The 21,368-nt window shown below is 35.7% G+C and overlaps 6 protein-coding genes across 11 annotated transcripts; 2 read left to right on the top strand and 4 right to left on the bottom strand.

The window, feature by feature from the left end:
- Positions 1 to 944: 944 nt before the first annotated feature.
- LOC103854675 lies at positions 945 to 2,213 on the bottom strand. The gene is made up of 2 exons (XM_033285736.1): positions 1,610 to 2,213; positions 945 to 1,333 (listed from the first exon to the last, which is right to left on the bottom strand). The coding sequence occupies exons 1-2, from the start codon at positions 2,211 to 2,213 to the stop codon at positions 945 to 947; spliced, it is 993 nt and encodes a 330-aa protein (XP_033141627.1).
- On the bottom strand, positions 2,029 to 5,759 carry LOC117131813. Its single transcript, XM_033284616.1, has 5 exons — positions 5,460 to 5,759; positions 4,929 to 5,123; positions 4,700 to 4,837; positions 4,509 to 4,598; positions 2,029 to 3,169 (listed from the first exon to the last, which is right to left on the bottom strand). Exons 2-4 carry the CDS (start codon positions 5,121 to 5,123, stop codon positions 4,518 to 4,520), a joined length of 414 nt encoding a protein of 137 aa, XP_033140507.1. The 5' UTR covers positions 5,460 to 5,759; the 3' UTR covers positions 2,029 to 3,169; positions 4,509 to 4,517.
- LOC117132112 (glutathione S-transferase T3-like) lies at positions 3,262 to 4,035 on the bottom strand. Its single transcript, XM_033285680.1, has one exon. It carries the CDS (start codon positions 4,033 to 4,035, stop codon positions 3,262 to 3,264), a length of 774 nt encoding a protein of 257 aa, XP_033141571.1.
- Positions 5,760 to 5,976: 217 nt separating the features above from the next.
- LOC103872246 (protein FD) lies at positions 5,977 to 7,722 on the top strand. The gene is made up of 3 exons (XM_009150618.3): positions 5,977 to 6,771; positions 6,894 to 6,971; positions 7,137 to 7,722. The coding sequence occupies exons 1-3, from the start codon at positions 6,124 to 6,126 to the stop codon at positions 7,206 to 7,208; spliced, it is 798 nt and encodes a 265-aa protein (XP_009148866.1). The 5' UTR covers positions 5,977 to 6,123; the 3' UTR covers positions 7,209 to 7,722.
- Positions 7,723 to 12,575: 4,853 nt separating this feature from the next.
- On the bottom strand, positions 12,576 to 16,450 carry LOC103872098 (protein MID1-COMPLEMENTING ACTIVITY 1). 5 transcript variants are annotated; one of them, XM_009150473.3, is made up of 10 exons: positions 16,212 to 16,450; positions 16,062 to 16,110; positions 15,588 to 15,740; positions 15,021 to 15,464; positions 13,850 to 14,262; positions 13,652 to 13,761; positions 13,455 to 13,526; positions 13,231 to 13,337; positions 12,937 to 13,030; positions 12,576 to 12,845 (listed from the first exon to the last, which is right to left on the bottom strand). In XM_009150473.3, the coding sequence occupies exons 4-10, from the start codon at positions 15,429 to 15,431 to the stop codon at positions 12,793 to 12,795; spliced, it is 1,260 nt and encodes a 419-aa protein (XP_009148721.2). In that variant the 5' UTR covers positions 15,432 to 15,464; positions 15,588 to 15,740; positions 16,062 to 16,110; positions 16,212 to 16,450; the 3' UTR covers positions 12,576 to 12,792. The 5 variants fall into 5 exon arrangements, with proteins under 5 accessions (XP_009148721.2, XP_033140460.1, XP_009148775.2 ...); XM_033284569.1 differs by having other exon boundaries at positions 12,590 to 12,845; positions 15,021 to 15,448; positions 15,587 to 15,740; positions 15,966 to 16,110; XM_009150527.3 differs by having other exon boundaries at positions 12,590 to 12,845; positions 15,966 to 16,110.
- Positions 16,451 to 18,004: 1,554 nt separating this feature from the next.
- LOC103871997 (vicilin-like seed storage protein At2g18540) lies at positions 18,005 to 21,321 on the top strand. 2 transcript variants are annotated; one of them, XM_033284578.1, is made up of 4 exons: positions 18,005 to 19,851; positions 20,137 to 20,470; positions 20,563 to 20,618; positions 20,676 to 21,321. In XM_033284578.1, exons 1-4 carry the CDS (start codon positions 19,777 to 19,779, stop codon positions 21,105 to 21,107), a joined length of 897 nt encoding a protein of 298 aa, XP_033140469.1. In that variant the 5' UTR covers positions 18,005 to 19,776; the 3' UTR covers positions 21,108 to 21,321. The 2 variants fall into 2 exon arrangements, with proteins under 2 accessions (XP_033140469.1, XP_009148617.1); XM_009150369.3 differs by having other exon boundaries at positions 18,644 to 19,851; positions 20,563 to 21,321.
- Positions 21,322 to 21,368: the final 47 nt, after the last annotated feature.

Genomic DNA, 21,368 nt, shown 5'->3' with positions numbered 1-21,368 from the left:
CCACGAGATGAACATGTATTTCTTCCAACAATCATCTTTGAATTAAGTAGTTTCATTAAGTAGAATGCCATTTAAAAAAAAAAGATGTTTTAGTTAATTTCTTCATAAACAGCTTCCAATGATGAGACATTTCCTCGAGAGCCATTTTTCATATATAAAAATTTACTCAAAACATATCATCTCTAAATCATATGCGTAAAGAGATGAATTATCATGTGGAACAGAATCTCAAAAAAAAAGAAGCTTATATGCTGTGTCTATTATACTATCAACTTGTGGTAAATATGATAAAAAAGGGATTACCAAAAAAAAAAATATATGATAAAAAAAGCTTATATACTGTGCCTATTATACTATCAACTTGTGGTAAATAAGAAAAAAAAAGCATGACTAGATATGCACTTGGAGACTGAGCAATACGAATATCTAAATATCTGGAGGTAGATCAGATCCTGTAACGTATATAATTAATAAGCAAACGATTATAAATATATAAACGTGACACTTGAAATTGATCCAAAAGGATGTGATCTTTAAGTTGGTGTTCAAGAAAAAAAAAAGGATGTGATCTTTAAGAAAAGAGGTGAGATTAAACGAAAAGTTAATTATTTGCTTCCCTTTTCTCAAGCATCTCTCCCCCACCCACTCTTTAGAGCATGAGCATTGGTGAACCCCTCTTTGGGGTTCACCAACATTTTTTATTATTTTTTCGTGGACCCATGAACAGTTATGAACTTGGATATGCTGTTTTCTGCATTAGTGAACCCGATGAAGGAGTTCATAGGAATAAAATAATAATATTAATTTTTTTAAAAAAAATTTAAAATATTCAGAAAAGATGAATAAAATATTAAAACATATTATTAAAATTATGAAAACATTTTATTCAATACATTAAAAGTACATTACATAAAAGAGAAATTTTTCTAACATACATAACTTATTTATTCATCTTCATCACCGAACTTTTGCCATATATTTTCCATCAAATCAGCTTTCAAACGAGCATGCTTCTCTGGATCTCGAACTTCTCTGCGCATGCCTAACATATCACCGACATGAATGCTTTCTCTCCTTGTCACCCTCGAAGTTCTGCTTGATTCTCCGGACTCGAACTCAGAAGTATCAATTTGAGCGTATCCGTGTCGTTCGTTCTCTACTATCATATTGTGCAATATGACACAAGTTCTCATGATCTTTCCTATCTTCTCCTTGTCCCATTGGAGAGCTGGGTTTTTAACAATTGCAAACCTCGATTGCAATACTCCAAAAGCCCGTTCGACATCTTTTCTGGCGGATTCTTGCTTTTCTGCAAATTTCTCGGCTTTAGGACCTTGAGGAAGTGGGATGGATTGGATAAATGTTGACCAGTTTGGATAAATTCCGTCAGTAAGATAGTAGGCCATACGATAAGTGTGGTTGTTGACCTTGAACTTAACTTTTGGTGCTCGACCATGTAAGATGTCATCAAAAACAGGGGACCGATCAAGAACATTGATATCGTTGAGGGTACCTGGTAAGCCGAAAAATGCGTGCCATATCCAAAGATCTTGTGATGCCACGGCTTCTAAGACAATTGTCGGCTTTCCTGAACCACGTGTGAACTGACCTTTCCAAGCCGTTGGGCAGTTTTTCCACTCCCAATGCATGCAGTCGATGCTGCCTATCATCCCCGGAAACCCCCGTACCTCTCCAACATCGAGTAAGCGTTGAAGATCCTCGGCTGTAGGTTTTCGTAGATACTCATTTCCAAACAATTCTATTATTGCATCCGTGAAATTTGCCAAACACAAACGTGATGTACTGTCACCGAGTCGGAGATATTCGTCATATGTATCTCCCGATTGACCATATGCCAGCATACGTATAGCTGCCGTACACTTTTGAAGTGCAGATAGCCCGTTCCTCCCGTGAGCATTTCGTCTTTGCTGAAAGTATGGAACTTCATTACTTATACGTTCGACAATGCGAAGGAACAATGGCTTGTTCATTCGAAAACGCCTCCTAAACATTTCCGGTGGGTATGTAGGATTTTCTTTGAAATAATCGTTCCATAGTTGATTGTGTCCTTGTTCCCGATCTCTGTCGATATAAGCACGTCTTTTTGGCTTCTTACCTTGGACCTCAACTATTGAGTCGATGTAATTATCAACTACTTCGTCGACCATTTCTTCTATAGCTTCATCAACTTCATCACTTGATGAGGATGACATTGTTGATGTTTTCTTCCTAACATGACAAAAGGGGATTTGTAATTTAATATTTTATTTTAAGAATCCTATTTTATTTTAACTAAAAATCTTTCTAATTATCATAAACCATTTTTTTTAAGAATCCAATTTTTAACTTCAATCCTATTTTATTTTAACTAAAATTCTTTCTAATTTTCATAAACCATTTTTTTTTAAGAATCCTATTTTTGTACTTCAATCATATTATATTTTAACTAAAAATCTTTATAATTTTCTACAACCATATTTTTTTAAGCATCCAATTTTTAACTTCAATCATATTATATTTTAACTAAAATTCTTTCTAATTTTCATAAACCATTTTTTTTAAAGAATCCAATTTTTTCTTCATCCATATTTTATTCTACAACCATATTTTCTTACCAATCTTGAAGGTAGTTGCTCTTGTTTGTTGTTGAAGGTAGTTGCTCTTGTATGTGTGTTTGTTGGTCACGGACTTCACTCCTTGGTTAGCCATGCGAACTGGTGATTGCTTCCATTGCCACAAGCCAGGTCATTGGCCTTTACGTTGTAGTTTGTTGTAGGTTTTTGTTGTTTGAATTTAGTTGTTGTAGTTTGTTGTATGTTGTACATCCGTGAGCAAGAGAAGAAATAGAAGATCACTTTGAAATAAACAAGACAAACAAGAGCAACACACAGAAGAGAAACAATAGCAAGAGAAGAAATAGAAGATCACTTTGATTAAAAAGCAGAGAGTAGAGACATCATTTAAATAGAGAGACATAGAGTTACAACATAGTACATCCGTGAATCAAGTTCAGTACATCCGTGAACCAAGTTCAGAGTTACAACAATAGCAAAATACATAGACATAGTACATGATTGACCTGCAGTGTAGAAAGAAACATAACCCGTGACCTGCAACAACCTAAACTTCCAACCCGTGACCTGCAACACTGTCACCTCCAACCCGTGACCTGCAGAAGAAAAGCTAACATAATCAGTAAAGCAAAGCAAGGAAATAGACATCAACTACTCAAGCAAAGCAAGAAAATACACACAATAGACATCAAAGCATTTCAGAGATGAGTTTATTCTTGAGAGCCACTTCATTATCAGAAAGTGTGTCTATGTTTTTGGCTAGCAAACGATCAAGGATCTTTTGTCTGGAAATGGTATTTTTCTCAGCTAGGATGGTATGTATATGATCATAAGCTGCTTCATTTGGCTTCTTGCGTTTAGCAGCTTTGCTAGCCTTAACACCAGGAGGCCTAACCTCTTCCTCCTCACGCACCGCCTCCGCACCACCTTCCTTCCTTTTCTCCTTCGGCTGAGAGTGTGACCTCCACTTCTGATCAAACCGGAGTTCCCTCCAGCAATGTTCAAGCGCAAACTTGAGATGGTAGTCATTGAAATAGATGTCATGCGCAGTCTTCATGACATCATTTTCACTTTGCCCACTCGATTGCTCCTTCAGAGCCGTTTCATGGGAACCCACAAACCTGCAGACCTCTGCATTCACCCTTCCCCACCTCTGCTTACATTGACCCCACTCTCGAGGAAGGGAGCCAATGAGCTGAGGACTAGAATTGAAATACGCCTCAATTCTCTTCCAAAAAGTCCCTAACTTCTGTTCATTACTAACTATCGGATCTTTGCTGGTGTTTAACCAAGCACTGATCAGTACAAGGTCTTCTTTGGTTGTCCACTTTCTCCTTTCCGGTGGTTTAACTAACCCGGGTGAGTTAACTGCAGCCTCAGCAGAGTCAACGTCTATTGGACTACTGCTCTGCGAAGCTAATAGGTTAACAAACCCGGGACCGTGAAGGGAAAAAGGTTCCATGTTTGAGGGTTTTGTGTTCTGGTTTTGGTTTGAGGGTTACCGGTTTTTGTTTTGGTTTTGTGTTAAGATGTATCTGTAAATTTTTAGGCTGGAGTTACTATGTTTTTAAACAAGTTTTTACGTGTGGAAAGAGATAAAATTTAACTAACAATACCAACCAAAATTCATTACAGAACTACTACATAGTTATGAGCAGTCAATAGACATCAAATCAGGCGAAAATACAGGGTATTTTCCGTTTCAAAAGAGAGAAAATTAAACTATCTCTACCAACCTAAGTACAATTCAACATTAATCACAGCAACCAACCAACCAACAATTAATATCTACTTGTACTTCTAGTTCTCGTACTAGTTTAGTTTATGTCTACTTCTAGTTCTACAAATAGTTATACTTTTGTTCTACTTCTACTCCTACGTCTACTTCAATCCACAGATAACAATTACCCTAGATATAGTTTAGCTGACTCTAACCTTTCATTGTCAATCGAAGCAGACCTTCTCGAGGGAATGGACCTGCACAGTGAGGTCATAGACAGCCTCATTGAGTGAATTAACCTGTTCCTGGACATGGCAAAAGTGTAGGAGATTTGTGTTAGTAACTGTAATACAAATACAAGGAAAAAAATTAAAAGCGATGAAAGAGCTCAAAATGTTTTACTAACCTCAAGTCTCTCAAACCGTTTACTAAGAGTGGACACCCCCAGCATCACCTCCTCAGCCTCTTCCACCCGTTTAGTTAGCCTCTCGAGCTCCTCCTGCACACCTATCACCCAAGGCTGACGATAATGGAGCCCATCAGCCTTGGTTTTAACATCAAGAATCATCAGATATACAACTTACAATATAGAACATAAAGATTGATGAGATTATGATAAACAGAGGAGACTTTACCTCGTAGTTTCTGCAGGTGAAGAACCGCTTCCCAGGAAGAGTGTCGTAGTCCTCCTCCCCGCGCACCTCGTTTATGAGTCTCCCACCACACGGACACCTTTTAGGAATACCGTACTCAGAATCCGCCACGAAACTTAACATGTTGATGTGTTCATGTTGCTTCTTTGAATGTCTTCTATCTTCTTCCGGATCCATCTGTCAAATAAATCAAGATTTTGTTAAATAATTACTCGTAAACCACTATCACGATCTGCAACCATAAACCTATCACTCCATTTAACCCATAAAACGAAACCAATCACTCAATTTATAAACCCATCACTCACCCATAAAACGAAACCGTAATTGGATTTCAAATCTCTGCAAAAATAACCCAAAAACAAAAAACAATCACGATCTACAACCCTTGATCGAAACCCATATGACGATTTAGATCCCTAACTCGAAACCCCCAAAAAATTTACAAAATCGAATAATTGCTTCCCACCCCAAAATCGACCCAATAAAGCTATAAACCTACAAGGAACTCACCTACGCTGGTGGAGAGAAGAGGACGTCGTCGATTACGTCGAGAAAAACGCCGGGAATCGTCGTCGCACGATAAGTCGCCTCTCACGGTGAAACCCTAGTTTTTCAGAGAAAGGGGAAAATGAGAAGAAACAAGACGTGGCCCGACTTTCCTCCTCGTCAACGCGGAACGCTTGACCAACCAGCGTACGCCGCGTGGCAACATCCGCCCCTTACGGGTTCATGCGCAAGGCCCGTTTCATCAAACTTATCGAATTTTTCTTTTTTTTTTAAACCAACGGGCCTAAGATTTCGAGCCCACGAACCTCTCTTAAACCGCTAATGCGGATGGTCTTACATTTAAGGATCATGACAATAGTTCACTAACTTCACTTTTAAATTATTAACAGCTTTTTATCTTTACACAACTTTTAAATTAAAGACATCAAAACTTTACTTACATAGTTACCATTTTTTTTTCCTTCTTCTCTTAGCATATTTATTTATATTTCTGACTAGTTTAATCTCTCTTCTTCTGGACCCCCATCATTCAAGAAATGACCGACGAAAGTCAAGAAGCTCTCTGAGCTCTCTACTCGCTACTCTCTCTCTCCGCGTAGGATACAAGACTTTTGACACCAAAGCCTTAAAGCTGTGTGCCTCTGTGTTGTTTTGGTTCTCTATTCCAATGATGTCATCAGCAAAGCATCAGAGAAACCATAGAATCTCTGTTACAAACAAGAACAAGATTCTCAACACTGTTTCCTCCATCTCATCCTCATCACCATCATCCTCATCATCTTCTTTACACTCATCACAAGACTCTCAAGAAGCCCAAAAGAGTTCTTTAATCACCATGGAAGAGGTTTGGGAAGACATCCACCACCTAAACCGCCACAGCCAACATCCACAACACAACCATGAGCCAAGGTTCAGGAGCCATAACCACCAAAACCCTGACTCCATCTTCCAAGATTTTCTCAACGGACCTTTGAACCACGAACCAACCATACCCATGGGTTCTTCCTCTAATGGCCATACCACCACTGTGACTGCTCTCTTCAGCAGTTCTCCTTTGCCACCTCCTGCGACTGTTCTGAGCTTGAACTCCGGTGCCGGCTTCGAGTTTCTTGATAACCAAGATCCTCTTGTTACCTCTAATCTGCATAGCCACAATCATCTCACAGACGTTCCTTCATTCAACACTTCTCTTGAGGATTTTACTTGTTTTGGTAAGAAAAGAGGTCAAGAGTCCAATGAAGGTTCAGGGAACAGAAGACATAAGCGTATGATCAAGAACAGAGAATCTGCAGCTCGTTCCAGAGCTAGGAAACAGGAATGTGCCTCTCTCTCCTCCTCTACTAACCTTCTTTTACTCCAAAAAAAGAAATGTTGTTTTTCCATCAAAATGTTTTTGTTTTTTTTAAAAGGTATCTGGTATTTTATTATAATTTGCAGGCTTATACAAACGAGTTAGAGATTGAAGTTGCTCACCTGCAGGCAGAAAATGCAAGACTCAGGAGACAACAAGAGCAGGTAAACAAGCAGAGAGAAGTTCTTGCCCTCACATAATTAGTTCAAATCCTTAAAAGGAAATAGACATGCTCTGCATTATTTGCAGTATCTTTGTTTTACACACGTTTTTGTCCAATGCTGATACTTAAGTTCTCTATGTGTGTGTGTGTGTGTGTGTTTGTCCAGTTAAGAATGGCGGCAGCAAATCAGCAACCAAAAAAGAAGACACTTCAACGGTCTTCCACAGCTCCATTTTGAGAAATCTACAAGTCCTTATCTCTCTTTTGGTGATTGAGAGAGGCTTTCATGAAGAAGTGAAAAAATGGAAAAAGTTTGTACTTTTTTTTTTTAGCTATAAGTATAACTAAGCTAAATCTGTAGAACCAAGATCTTGCAGGGTAAATAAGTAGTAAAAAAACAAGAAAAAAAAAACAGAAAGAGTAAAGGATCTTTCCATTTCCTAAGGCACATGAACACCTGTCCTGGGCCTCTCTCCTCCTTGTTCTGTCATTTTCTTATTTAAACTCTTTTCACTTCTGTACTAACAACTTGTATTTTTGTAGTAATGCTACTTAGTACTTCCTCTTCTAATGCTAGTTTGAAAACATTACCTGTTATATTTAATGTTTAACCCATTTGGTTCTCAAAAGAAGCAAAGGTTTCAAGTGACCAATAGACAAAACAGTGCTCCACTTAAATGATGACATTACCAAAGAGAAAGCTAGAAGGTAACCACCTATCACTGAACATTTATTTTTTTTTCTGCCTCATTATCACAAAAAAGGTTCATCCCTTTGGCTGGCTACCATAGAGGCCAACAAGTTGCACTATGAAACTAAAACCTCCAGTGACCAAAAAAAAAAAAAAGATTGAAACCTCCAAGCCAATGGGAATGAAGTCAGCTAACTTTATTGGTTGGTCCAAGAGAGAACATGGTAGGGTTGGTTATGTTCTTGGTCACTAACCTCTCCCCCACGTTTTACTTATCCATTGTACTGAAAAGCTTTTGCCATACTAGTCATCATCAAAACACTATACGTGTTTGTGTGCATTTGGTTTATCAAGAGAATAGTTATATCCTCTTTTTGGTCCATTATCAGTTGCCAGACAGTGATAAGTCTGGTTTATGATGTCAGCAAGATTCTTCTTGATCCACTTTTGGTTGTTGATATTTTTTTTTGTGAAGTGGCGTAGCATTAAGCAACCAAAAGTAGTACACCAAGAGCTAAGATGGTGTGGCATTAAGATAGAGAAGAATAGAGTTACTAAAAGTGAGACTATGACTAGAAAATATTCTCACTGGTAATACTTAGAGCCCCTCAAATAGGGCATCTAATACTTTAAAATTTTAAATCATGCATTCTAGTTTTCCTTCCAGTCAATGAGAATCCTAGATTTCAAGAAACTTAACAAGAAAAAGTCGGTACATTCACCTGAAACTATACCCCTCCACTATCTTTTAATTGCTTACATCAATGTTTCTCATTACAACTTCAAACTGTGAAACAGCTACCATAACTTGGTCAAGTAACTAGTACATATGAAAGAAAGAACCATTGATAAGTAGGTCGATACAGATACGGTGCAACAAGTTGCTTACTACCTTCACTCTCTGACCTTATATTTTTTTGGTGTAAAAGCAAGAAAAAGATAATCATGAAGCTTTTGATGCATCATCTTCTTCCTCAAGTATTTTTCCATCCTTTGGAACCAAGCATGGAATCCCATCTTTTTATCTGGCGTGTTAATCGAAACAAAATCAAGTCTAAAACACTGAATCTTGAACGTAAAGCGAAAGCTAAAGAATATGATTAAGAAGCAAAAACGAAGAGTTAAAACTTAAAACAGTGAAGCGTGATCGTGAAGTTGAAAGCTAAAAGAAGGATGAAGAATATGATTAAGAAGACAAGGGCCGACCAATCACTTTAGCAATCTCACAACGTCACCAATAAACAAAATTCTTGTATAACATTATTTAGTATGAAGCAAACGCAAAGAATCCACAGCTCTGTATATAATCTCTCAATCATCGATTAGATTAGACAATACTTGGTTGATTCCGGCGTGTTTTTGCAACACTCTGCTTATTCTCACCATTTTTTTTGTAGCTTTGATCGTACAGAGTGATAGTGTTTATCCCAGACCGAAGTAAACCGCTGCTTCTCAAATTTTCTAAATCAGTCCTTTTGATGTCTTATTGTTTAATATTTGACGGAAGTTTTCAGTTATTTGATACACAAGTCTCTGTTTTTGAATTATGCCCCCTCCATTCTTATATTTTTCGTATTCATCCGACAATGTTTATAATTATCTGATTAAGTTGCAAGTATTTTAGTATTATTTTCTAATTCTTTAATAGATGCTATTATGATATGTATTTTATAAAATATTTGAATTATAAATTTTGATTGTCTCACATACTAACCGGTAAATTTGGTTAGACCATTACTTTCAATCTAGAATTATATTAGACTATGGAATGTTGTATCTTAAAAAAAAATTAAGAGGTTGCACAAATTGTGTTATTAGCATCTATGTCTATGATAGATGAATAGAACTTATTGGATTCATCATTTTATAAATGTTATGTTATTTGAATTATAATTTTCTCGGCTTGTTTATTAGAAAAGGTAATAGCCGATTGAATTGCTAGTTATTATATCTTAGAAAGTTAAAAAAAAACAATAATATAATAAATATTTGATTTAATAAATTAAATGAAGTAGTTGGTCTACATGTCGCGTATGTTAATGAATAAAAGTTAAAGCACATATAATTATTATACTAGATCTCGACCCGCGCAACTGCGCGGGTGTTTGTTTTCATTTATTTTTATATAAATATTTTGTTTTCAATTCTAGATTGGTAGTATTTTTGACCAGCGCTTAGAAAGCGCGAGAGTATTTTTATTGATAATTTATTAATTCACATTTTATTTTTAGGTATGGACATTTGATTTTCGGTTCAGTACCAAATTTGTTTTTTTTTGGCTTCCGTTCAGTTGTGGTTTTGGTTTTTCAGTCTTTCAGTTCAAAAGATATAAAAAGAGTTTGGTTTTATTTGGGTTGGTTTTAAATTGGCAATTTTGGTTTTTGGCTTGGTTCAAATAAAAATGTTAGGAACCTGATAAATTTTTAAGTTCAATTTAGTTCTGGTTCGGTTTTTATTTTTAGGATAATTTTGAATAATTTAAATTAGTACCTATGGTTTTAATAAATATAGATTCTAAAAAATAGTTTTGTACCATTTGTTAAGATCAGAATCTAGAAAATACATTGATTTACAAATATTTAGAATAAATAATTCATGATCATGAAAAAATTCTCAACGGGTATTATTAAAAAAAATTCTTTTTCTTTTGTAAAACAGAAAAAAGGTTTTCAGATATTAAAATAAGCAAACATCATCAAAGGTTGTTTAGATATGAACATTTTTGTCTAGAATAAGATCCTGCTGATAACAATTTTTTTGACTAAAGATATAGTTTGAAATGAAATCTTAAATATGCTTTATATAGACGTACAATCATGAATTTTTGGTTTATTATATGTTTTTTTTTAATTTTTAGTTAAAGAGTTGTTAAATATGAAATAATTTGCGTCTAGCATATATAGTTTTGCAGCTTTTGCTATTGTATATTTTCTATGTAAGCTAGAAAATAAAAAAAATGAACCCATCCTCATAAAATATATATGCTAGAATCTAGTACAAAAAATATCATGACGGTGTATAATTTATTTAATTCTTGATTTATAGAGTCAAGTTCAAGTTCGGAATCTTAAACTTCAATTTCGTATGATAACTTAGTCCGGCTTAGGTTGTTAGAAAAAGTGTCACTAACAATATACATACAAATAAATACATTGACTATCTATTTTGAGTGGATATTTTAATACACAAAATGAAAAGTTAATAAGAATAATAAAAGAGATTTATAGTTACGAAAATTCTGCATCATTAATTATTCAACAATAGTTGTTAGGCAACATGAATAGGTCCAAAAATAGTTTTCAAAAACGTTTAATATGAAAATATTTTTTTGCTTAACCTAAATAAATTATATCACAATTTTAATCAAATGGTAATGACCTACTTGTAATATTAAAAGAAAATCAATGGGATGTCAAAAATGTACTTTTATCACTCTTCTTTAATATCGCCTTTTTAAACTTCCTTGATATCCTTATATTGTTAGAATTTATTGGATAAGGAAAGTACTAATGTGAGTGAATCACGTAATTAAGTTTTTTGGAAGATACATGAGTTTATTAGGATGCCTATATCAGTTGGAATTAATGTGAGTAGATTTCGGTTTTGTTAACCTTAGATTTTGTCAAGTAATATATCTTGATTTAATAAAATATATTTATTTATTAGATTTCGATTTTGAGAAGATGACTCTGGTTTATTGATTTTGGTTATTGGAAAAACAATTAATTTAGAGGGGAGCAAACCAATCTATTGTCTTCTTCATCTATAGAGAAATTTTGCCATAAAGAGAAATACCAAAATTTCATTAATGTGTTATGAAACTTTGTTATAATCAATAAATTTGCTGATGCATTGTGATGATAATCGGTATGATTAAAAAAATGATCAAGTTCTGTATTTTATTGTTGAACTTTAGTGCTCAAAAAGAAAATCAAGAAAAGGTTTTATTTTTTAGGATGCTTTGGTACGAAGCTCTGACTTGAGTCAGATGAGGAAGATGACCAAATAACGTTAATAAATTAAATGTGGTGTGAAAAATCGATAGAAGTGGTACTGAGTTTAGTAAATTAATTAATGTCTTTAAATTTATTTAAAAAATAGGAAATATTATTCACAATGGCATTTGAGTGTAAATATTGTGAAAGATTAAAGGGAAGTTCAAATGTGTATCGATTAGTTAGGCATAATAATAATGATAAGATTAGAGATTAAGTAATATAATTTTCTAGGAATAGGTCCATTAAGTCTATTTTTTTAAAAATCACACATGATTTAAGATTGTGACTTCTGTTTTAATATATAAGATTATTCACATTTGTGAAATTTTTCGATTCATGCCCCTAAAATTATTATATTATTCACATTCATCCGACAATTCATTAACCATTTGAATAGAACGGACTAGATATCATATCATCAAATATAATTTTTTTAATACATTAATAATACAATTTTTATTTGGTTTATTCTTCTTTATTTGGTGAGGATTTTGCTTAACTACTACAACACATTAAAAGTTAATTTGCTTTAATTTCTCCACATGATACTTTTTTTATTATCTTAAGGGGTAAAAAAGCGTTGAAGCGACAAACAAGCTTCGTGGCATATTTACAAACCATGGATGAATAGAACTACTACTTATGTTTGCCGATAAACAGATAATATGCTTAAAACTGGCAAGGCATGTGCATTTGGAAGCATCTCTCCAAAAGGAACCGACAAGTTTTGTGCCTATAGAGAGAACCATAAGTCTTATCTACAATGAAAAACTTCATAGATTTTTCTTAGTTGCCTATTTATCCACAAGCAACATGATGAATGTATGTAATATGTTTTTTCAATCCTCAATTTATGTGAAAATTACTATTTTGACCCAAATCATAGAACTTTGGTCCCAATTAAAGAAACCCTTAATCGTACGTCACACAACTACCATCATCATATGATCTAAGTCAAAGGGGAGATTTTTAGTTAGTCCATAGTCTACGATAATACACAACACAATTACTGAAAAATTTGATGGGAATCCCAAACTCATTTACATGCAAAGACAAAAAGACAGTAAGAGAGTAGCACGAAGAAAGAATCTCGTGTCATAGCGTTGTTTTGTTCACCTTTTGTGTATATGAATTCAATGTTCCATGAACTGCGACGAAGGTGGACTTATTTTAGTCTTCTCCGTACCTGCGAGGATATTAAGAAACGATATTTTGTTCATGCTTCAAGGCTAAAACCAAACGTTGTGTTAAGATGTATCTATCTATATAGTTCATACCATAAGCCCCACGAATCTCAACTTCTCGCAGTTCTTGGACTAGAGCACAGCAACAACACATCAAATGAGATAGAAAATCGTCAATGAACCCTCCCTGCCAAATCAGAAAACCTCAAGTATGTGACAAATGTGGATTTGAAGCTCTTGAGATGAAGTGTTTCAATCTCAACTATAATATTTACTAGAGTGATTTTAGAGGTGCCTACTTATTATTATTGTTTTTTTAATCTATTGTTTTTTTGGAACCATATATAGATGTTTGGAATCAAAAGATTATTATGGATAAGGGGTTACCGTAATGTTGAGTGTTTTCCGGAGTTTCCTCCTTACACAGCAAGTGTAACAGCAACACGAAAGTATCAAAGAATATGCCATTAGCTCATTACATGCTTCAGCTGAAGCTGGGAGGGCGAAATTAAATAAAAGAAAGTCAACTTAATAGTTTCCACAAGTACTGTATTATTATTAACAAATGGTAACATGCTAAAGTTGACTGTATCCAATTATATCACACTTACAGATGTGTCTGTTAGTTGCTGCAGTGGCAATCTTTGCCAAAGTACCACACGGGAAAAAGAATGTCTTCAAGCCTGCGAGTTCCATCATTGAATAATTAACAATAAAGTATAGAATATAAAACGCTAATAATCCTTCTTATATAAAACAGAAAACAAAGTGGAATCGCAGTGGAAACAAGAAGAGGGGAAGAACTCACAAAGAGAAGGTTCCGAGCAACAAGCTAGTAAGTCGGTATGCCACTCTTCATGGTGCAGTGATGCTCTTCGTGAAAGCATTTCATGCCCCGATGTAACAGAAGAAGTGGATCTGCATGAAATAATTACGCAAGCAGCGTTATACAAACATTACAGTCACATAAACAAATCAGAAGTTGTATTGAAGTATGTAACCTTACCTTGAAGCAGCACGACTAGTGCTTTTCACGGGAGGATCTTCCTCATACGAATACTCCGTCTTATGGCTTACACTACGGTCAGCCTTTTTGGAAGCTTTCTTGGACAGCTCCTTCTCAGAGCCGCCATCAACCTCAGCAACGGTTTGAGTCACACCAATCAAACGCTGAATGACTTCACACTGAGCCACGTCATAATGCTCCTGCGAACGCTGAAGCTCAAGCTGCAGTTTCTCGTTTTCGGTTTTGAGAGCATCACAGAAACGCAGGTTAGGGTACGAGCAAGAGAGAGTCTTCTTGAGCACGGAAGCTGCTTCTCTGGTGGATTCTTGTTTCAATATAACATCTTGCACGTGCCTGTCCTCTTCATCGAGAGTGTACTCGAACTGATCACGGTCAATGTACTCCAACCTCTCCTGCACAAAGAAAAATCATTACCCCCATCAACAAAATTAACCATGGACACATTTATCTGGAACGAAGAACTAAAAAAACCGAACAGAATTTTTTTATTTATAAACCAAAATACCAAAAATAGAAATTTTTATCCAAAAAATTTAAGATTGTACGAGTTATCCAAAACCCCTGAAAAAAATCTGATATTTAATCTGAAAAATCCGAATATCTAAGTTTTTAACCTAAAATAAATTAACCGAAAACCAGAACCTAATAAGACCCGAAATTACCTCAGATATTAGCCGGTTCCTAATTTTGTTACTATAACCAAACCGGAAACCGAAATAACAGAACCAAATTTTTTAAATACCCGAAAGGATCCTAGAACTCTAGTATTTATAAACCAAAATACCAAAAATAGTTGTTTTTATCCAAAATATTTAAAATTATCTGATTTATCCAAAACACCGGAAAAATCTGATATTTAATCCAAAAATCCGAATTTTCTGACTTTTTAACCTAAATTAACCGAAAACCAGAACCGAATAAAACCCGAAACTAGCTAAAATGTTAGCTACCTCAGATATTAGTTGGTTCCCAACTTTGTTACTCTAACCAAACCGACTCTAACCAAACCAGAAACCGAAATAACCGAACCAAAATTTCAAAATACCCGAAAGGATCCTAAACCTCTGGAACCAAACCCATTCATGAACCGAATGTCTAGGGCCAACAAGATTGTCTGTCTCTTTAGAATGAAAAACTCAGCTAAACTTACTCTAACACGAGCGTTATCAACCAAAGTGATGAGAGGTATAATCTTGAGAAACCGATCAATCTCGTCCTGAGCTTTCCTGAACTGGTAAACAATGTTCCATCCCATAGCCAACAGGTAAAGATAGCTCCTGTCACGACAACTGTTAACCAAAATGTAAGACCTCCTCAGAGCATCCTCGAGGCCTTCGAGAGGCTCGCGAGTCTCGGGATACTTCTTCATCTCCGAGATCTTGAGCTGCTCGAGCAAGTTGCCGATGAGTTTGAGGTGCTGAGCGAACTGGCGGCAGTTCTTCTTGTGCATCCACGCGGTGTTCGCGGCTTTGACTATAAGGCCTATGAGCTTGACTGCGTCTAGGCCCGTGAGCTGAGCTACTGACGCGATCTCCCCGAGTCCATCCCATGAGTGAGACATTATCTCTCAAATCAATTAACAGCGAGAAAGTTCCTGAAACATGTTAAAACCATTAACCATATTAAAATTAAGGATTCCTTTCAAGGGGAATCGAACACGTGACGTTTTATCCAAGCAAAGTTTTTAAGATCTATAAGATTGTTCGAGATTTGATACCTTCGAGTGAGGTAATATTACGGGGAATCAGAGAATTGGATCGGAGTTAATCCGACGACGACATTGTTGATTGAGATCGAGTACGACGTCGGATCAGAGGTCAGCTCAGTTCATGAGGAGGCTTGACTAAAGAGGGAGCAGCTTCTTCTTAGACTGTAACAACAACAAAAGGAAAAAAGAAAAAAGAAAAAAAAGTTGATAAGATACGAATCGAAGAGATTCTCCAGGTCGTTAGGCTTTTGTACCAGTCAAAGATCTTCAAAAAGAAAAAAAAAACGGTTTCATCTTTTGAACACTTGAAGCTGACGAAAGCTAAAGAGAGAAAAAAAAGCCAAAGACGATATAAAGAAAAAGAGGGAAGACAATGAACAGTATAACCTCCGACAGAATGCGCCGGCGAACGAACTGCTCCGGCGAGAATCAAGTCAAAATAGTTTTAAATTAAGAGAGAGGAGAGAGTAATGGAATGCTCACTTAATGCATTGAGGAAGGTAACAGATATACTTTTACTCTTCACGCCTTCCTATAAACAAAAAACGGATTTATAAAAATGTTTTAGAATATTGATTGATTGAAGAACATTTAAAAAAAAAATTAAAGTGTAAAATACAAAATGCAAATGACCTGGAGATTTGTTCGTCGTCTTCGAAATGAGAGAAGAGAGAAGAAGACTATGCAGGGAGATGAGTCATATGGAGAGAAGACGGTTTGTTTTTGTCGATTACTTGAGCTTTCCCCCACACCTTCACCACTTGCCACTCGTCGGAGATGAAGAGCCCCCTCCTTTGCTCTGTAATTTACTAATACGCCCCTGCTCATCTCTCTTTATTTACCAGTATTGCCCCCGGTGACTTTTCTTTTTCACTTTACCACCATCAATTTAATAAAACCTACCTTCTAATTGTTTTTTTTATTTTGCGTTTTTTAATTGTTACACTAATAAGTTATTGACGTGTTGATTTTTTAAGACAGAACCATGTGTAGACTAGACTTACCTTAATTACATCTTAGTAATGTCTCGATATTTGAGTACTAAAACAACGTTGACGATTTTGTTTTACACCGTTGAAATATTACTTTCCGGATACTGAGGTGTATGTATGACCTTGTTGTCGGCATAAATAGGACCCTCGTCTGAAACGAATAATGTAATTCTTCGTAATATAAGGGCACAATAGACTTTGCTTATGATTTCTTCTTTTTTAAGCTGTTTACAAGAATTCAATCGTCAATCAAAACGAGACATATAGTTGGGTTACAGTCATCGTAGTAATGAATGATGATGATGATTATAAGATAGGAAGGGTAATCAGTAACCCATCACAAATTCCACCCTTTATTCCCTTTTCGGTTTAAATTTTTTTATGTCTTTGAAACGCAGCTATGGTATTATTACCTTTTTATTCTATAACCTTTCATTTTGATTAATTTCCCCCAATGTTGATCTTGGATTACTCGTGACTGTTCTCTATACAGCTGGCGAAACGGACGGTAAACCAATTTATCGGCGTCATTTAAGGACAAAGACATATTTTGGTTTTGAGACTCCAACCATGAAAAGGAACAAAGAACTTTACCAACAAATAAATATGCATTTGGTTTTTTCATATAACCAAAAATAGTTGATTAAAATCGCCAACTCACTCCATGACTATCCTTCTATACACCACATTGCCCAAATCAAACTATGCAAATTCAGGATATATAAAACGCTATGAATATCCATGCACCGTAACTTTATTTTAATATGTATAAACCTATGTTGGGTGTATGTATATAACCTATCACTACAAGAGATCATAAATATTTTGGCACGTATACAATATGCATGTGTGGAAAGGTTGGACATTGGTGTTGGTGGTGGTGGTGGTCCTGGTGGAATACGACTGCTACTCCCTCTTCCTTTTTAGTAGTGCCTATATACCATGCGTTTACTCTACATATATAAATTACTAGTGTAATCAACTTTCCCCAAAAGTATACTAATAATGATTTTAGCATTAAAATAGTTAGTTCCCGTTTAAATGTTAATATTACAGTTGCTCCATGACAATGACCACGGTATTGGAAAATAAATATATCTTAGTAAATGTCCTGCTATTTCTTCTTTCTAGTTAGCTCATCACACATCGCACCCAAAACTGCAAATAAAACACCATTGACAATTAAGACGATACCCAAAACAAAACAAAACAAAAAAGCTCTAGTCTAATATTAGTTATGTAATTTTGTGACATAATCCATTTTAACGCAAGGATGCGTGTGTGCAGGTCTAAACGATTTTAATATATAGAATGTGTTTTCGCAGCCAGCAAATTAAGGTTACGGAAATGTTTTGAACAAGAGATTCAGAGGAAGTAAGACCAACTAATTTATATTAGTATATCATAATCATAAAAGTAATACAGGAAACTTCTTATTGGATGTAATAAAGATTGAGAAACTGTTGTTTTAATTGTTTGGTGGATTGTCTCCATGTGGTTTAGTTAGGAATAATCGTGCATCATACTTTATATTAAAATAAATGTTCTGAAAATGTCCTTATCTGTAACGATAAATGGGCCAGCTAAAATTTCCATTCACATGATAAAATGATTACTCTTACTTAACAAAAAGTATTTGTACAGTACTTATACTAATGTTTAGGGTTTATATTAGTGTAAATGGTCATCGAATGTCTAACACTTTGTCGGAATCGAACTTATAAAAATGGCATTGTACCTCTCAAAATCTGCAATTTTCTGACCCAAATAAAATTATTAAACTATAAACATCACCAACACACTCTTTTTAGGTCGAACAAGCATCAATACACTTTGTATAAAAATCCGAAGCTCAAACATTTAGGATGAGAGTTTTAAATGTATAAGTCGTTTCCAAATTTGAATACAGTTTCTATTTAAGTCTTTTTATTTGCAGCATGAACTGTATAGAGGCATATGACCTTAGGCTAGTTAACCACAGATTAGCACTCACTCGGCAAGATGAATTAATTTTCGACTCTACATGGAATACACCAAGAGTAATCTGAAAGCCTAACTATTTCGTTTCATTTAAACATTCATGGATCAATCCTCGTATTATGAAAACTTTGTTTAAGTTAGCTACATTCGCAAGATAAAATATAAATGCATTTATCTTTACTGATATGCCCAAATATAACATATTTTAAATGATTATATCATAAAACATGCATAAAACACTCAAGTCTGATTAAGCCGAAGAAAAATCACACATTGAAAATCTTAGATGCAATATATAAACACACACATAAAACAAACTCATGTGCTAATCAACGAACCGTAACATGGTAGCTTTAAGAGCCCGTGAACCCAGAGTTTGTAACTTGCAAGTAATCATAGCCCGTGATTTGTTGAATCTACTATCAACATTTATAATCTGACACTGTAGTAATTTCTCCATAGCAACTGGCTAACAGCTAATAAGGTTCAGGATTTTGATTTATAATTTATTTTCGTCATGTTTCAATTGGCTACAGATGGATTATATGAACATAAACACATTTCATCATCACACAAATGGGCTGAATAGTTGATTAGTAAAGCCTATCATATTAACATGGGCTGAAGGAAAAATAGGACAAAGTCTATTTAAGGTTTAAACACAATACATTCTAGTGTTTTTTTTTACCATGATATAAACCTCTTAGCTACTACATTAAACATCTTCATTAAGGGAATTAACTTATTTTCTTAAAAGGCCTCTGCTATCTATGGGCTTACACATACACTCTTATGGGCCTAACTTCTTCTGCGAAACAGCAGCCACGAAAGCGTGTTGTTATTATATAAAAGGAGAAGAAAAGTCTATAAACCAATCATACGACGACGCTCTCTGACTCTCCCGCGTTGCCAAACAAGGCTTTTTGGCCCATGTAGGGTCTTTCCTTTTCTTTTTTTTTCCCATTGGCTATAAATAGAGCTTCTATGCGTTGAGAGGCGACACTATTTTTTTGTTTCCATCGGAGAGCTTCCGAAGAGATTCGAGATCTCGCGGCTCCTTCTCTCTTCTCCGATCAACCGATACCGTTGATATGATCTTGGCGCGTTATTAGAAAGCCCCCGATTATCTCACTGTAACCCCCACTCGGTAGTCTCTCGTGATCGATCTAGGGTTTCGGCTGATCTTCGCGAGATCTGAGATTTGATTTCGTCCCTAATCGAAAGAGATGTCTCGGTGTTTCCCGTTCCCGCCACCTGGCTATGTACTGAACGGAAGCGAGGCTCTGATCGAATCGATCAAGGTTTGTTTGAGCATTTAATCACACGTCGGTTTTGGTTCATTGGGGGATTTCGAATTGCTCAAGCTTTCCTTGTGTGTTGCCGCCATGGATGAAAAAAAAAGATATATTTTTTTCTATTGAAAACGATGATACAATGTACAATATATTAAGTGTAACAAAATATTTACACAGTCCCTTTGAGTACATGTTGTGGGTTTAAGGGTTGCCTCTATATGATATGAGTTCTTGTTTCTGCTTGGCAAGTACTGTGAGCTGATCATTGATCTTTTGCTTTTGTTCCTTTAGAGGGCTGAGGAGAAAGCTAAGAAAGAACTAAGGAAGAAGGAGAAAAAAAGAGAAAAGAAGGATAAAAAGAGGGAAAGAGGGGAAGGTGAAAGCGAGAAACACTCTCGTAAGAGAAGGCGCAAAGAAGAAGGTGATAAAGATGGCAAGAACAACAAGAAAGTTCCCAAACTAAAAGAAAGTGAGAATGGCTGTTTGGAGAAGAGCGTTGTTACTGTAGAACGTGAGTTGCTTCAGTCCACGTCTCAGAACTCTTGTGATAGCACTCTTAACAGCAATGAGCTACCTAAACAACAGAAGGAGAAGAAGCAGCCGCATAACAACAACAACGACTCTGGTGAGTTTGTTTGTGTTCTTGTTGGGTCTATTTACCTTTTCAGGACACTGTTGACGTTCTTTCTTCAAATATGTTATCATATGAATTTGAAGAAAGCATCATCCGGATTCGCTTGCCTATCCGAAGGCAGAATGGTGATCCTGAGGTGATGATGATGACGACGACCAACAAGGATCAACAAAAAAAGCCTTGTCCCTCCCTGGAGATAAAGTTAGATACCGTGATGGCTGTTTCTAGAGAGCAGCCGCAGCAACATCCTTGTTCCACTTCAAAGGCACATGAAGAGAAAATAAAAGACCAAATTGTCAGAACGAAAGTAGGCAAAGAGAGGAAATTGTCATCCACTACTTCAAGCGGCTTATGCAGGTTGTGCCCTCCATCAATGGCGGTGCAATTCTTGAATGTAATTGAGAACTGGGTCCCTAACAGAGTAGAGCTAACTAACTCTGAGGATGATGAATGTTGGTGGTTCGTGAAGAAGCCAAGTTGCCACAAGTTTGACGCAACAGAAAGATGCAAACAACTTAACAGAAATAATGAGATGAAGCAAGCCATAAGCAGTTCAATGGCGTGGCCATGTGCTCGCCTTTTACCAGAAGCTGATGTCCACGCCTTACCTTACACCGTCCCTTTCTGATAAGAGCAGGAAAAACAAGAATTTTTAACAAGGAACCTGGTCGAGATAATCCATGTGCTGGAGTCGGACCAAACATTTTTTTGATTTGGCCTTAAAAAGGTTGAAAAAGAACACTGTTTGTTATAGTTTGCGGTTGCTTAATATAGTAAGATTAGTACCAGGGCCCAATCTTTTTTGCTGAAACTATTTTCAAGATTGGATTACATTTGCATCATCACGTTGAACATATCAATTAGAATGGAAGAGATGGAAGATAGGCTA

Source organism: Brassica rapa, chromosome A01 (assembly GCF_000309985.2).
Source record: "Brassica rapa cultivar Chiifu-401-42 chromosome A01, CAAS_Brap_v3.01, whole genome shotgun sequence".
Taxonomy (NCBI): Eukaryota; Viridiplantae; Streptophyta; class Magnoliopsida; order Brassicales; family Brassicaceae; genus Brassica; species Brassica rapa.
Note: the sequence above shows the minus strand (reverse complement) of the source record. Positions and strands in the feature narration are given on the sequence as shown.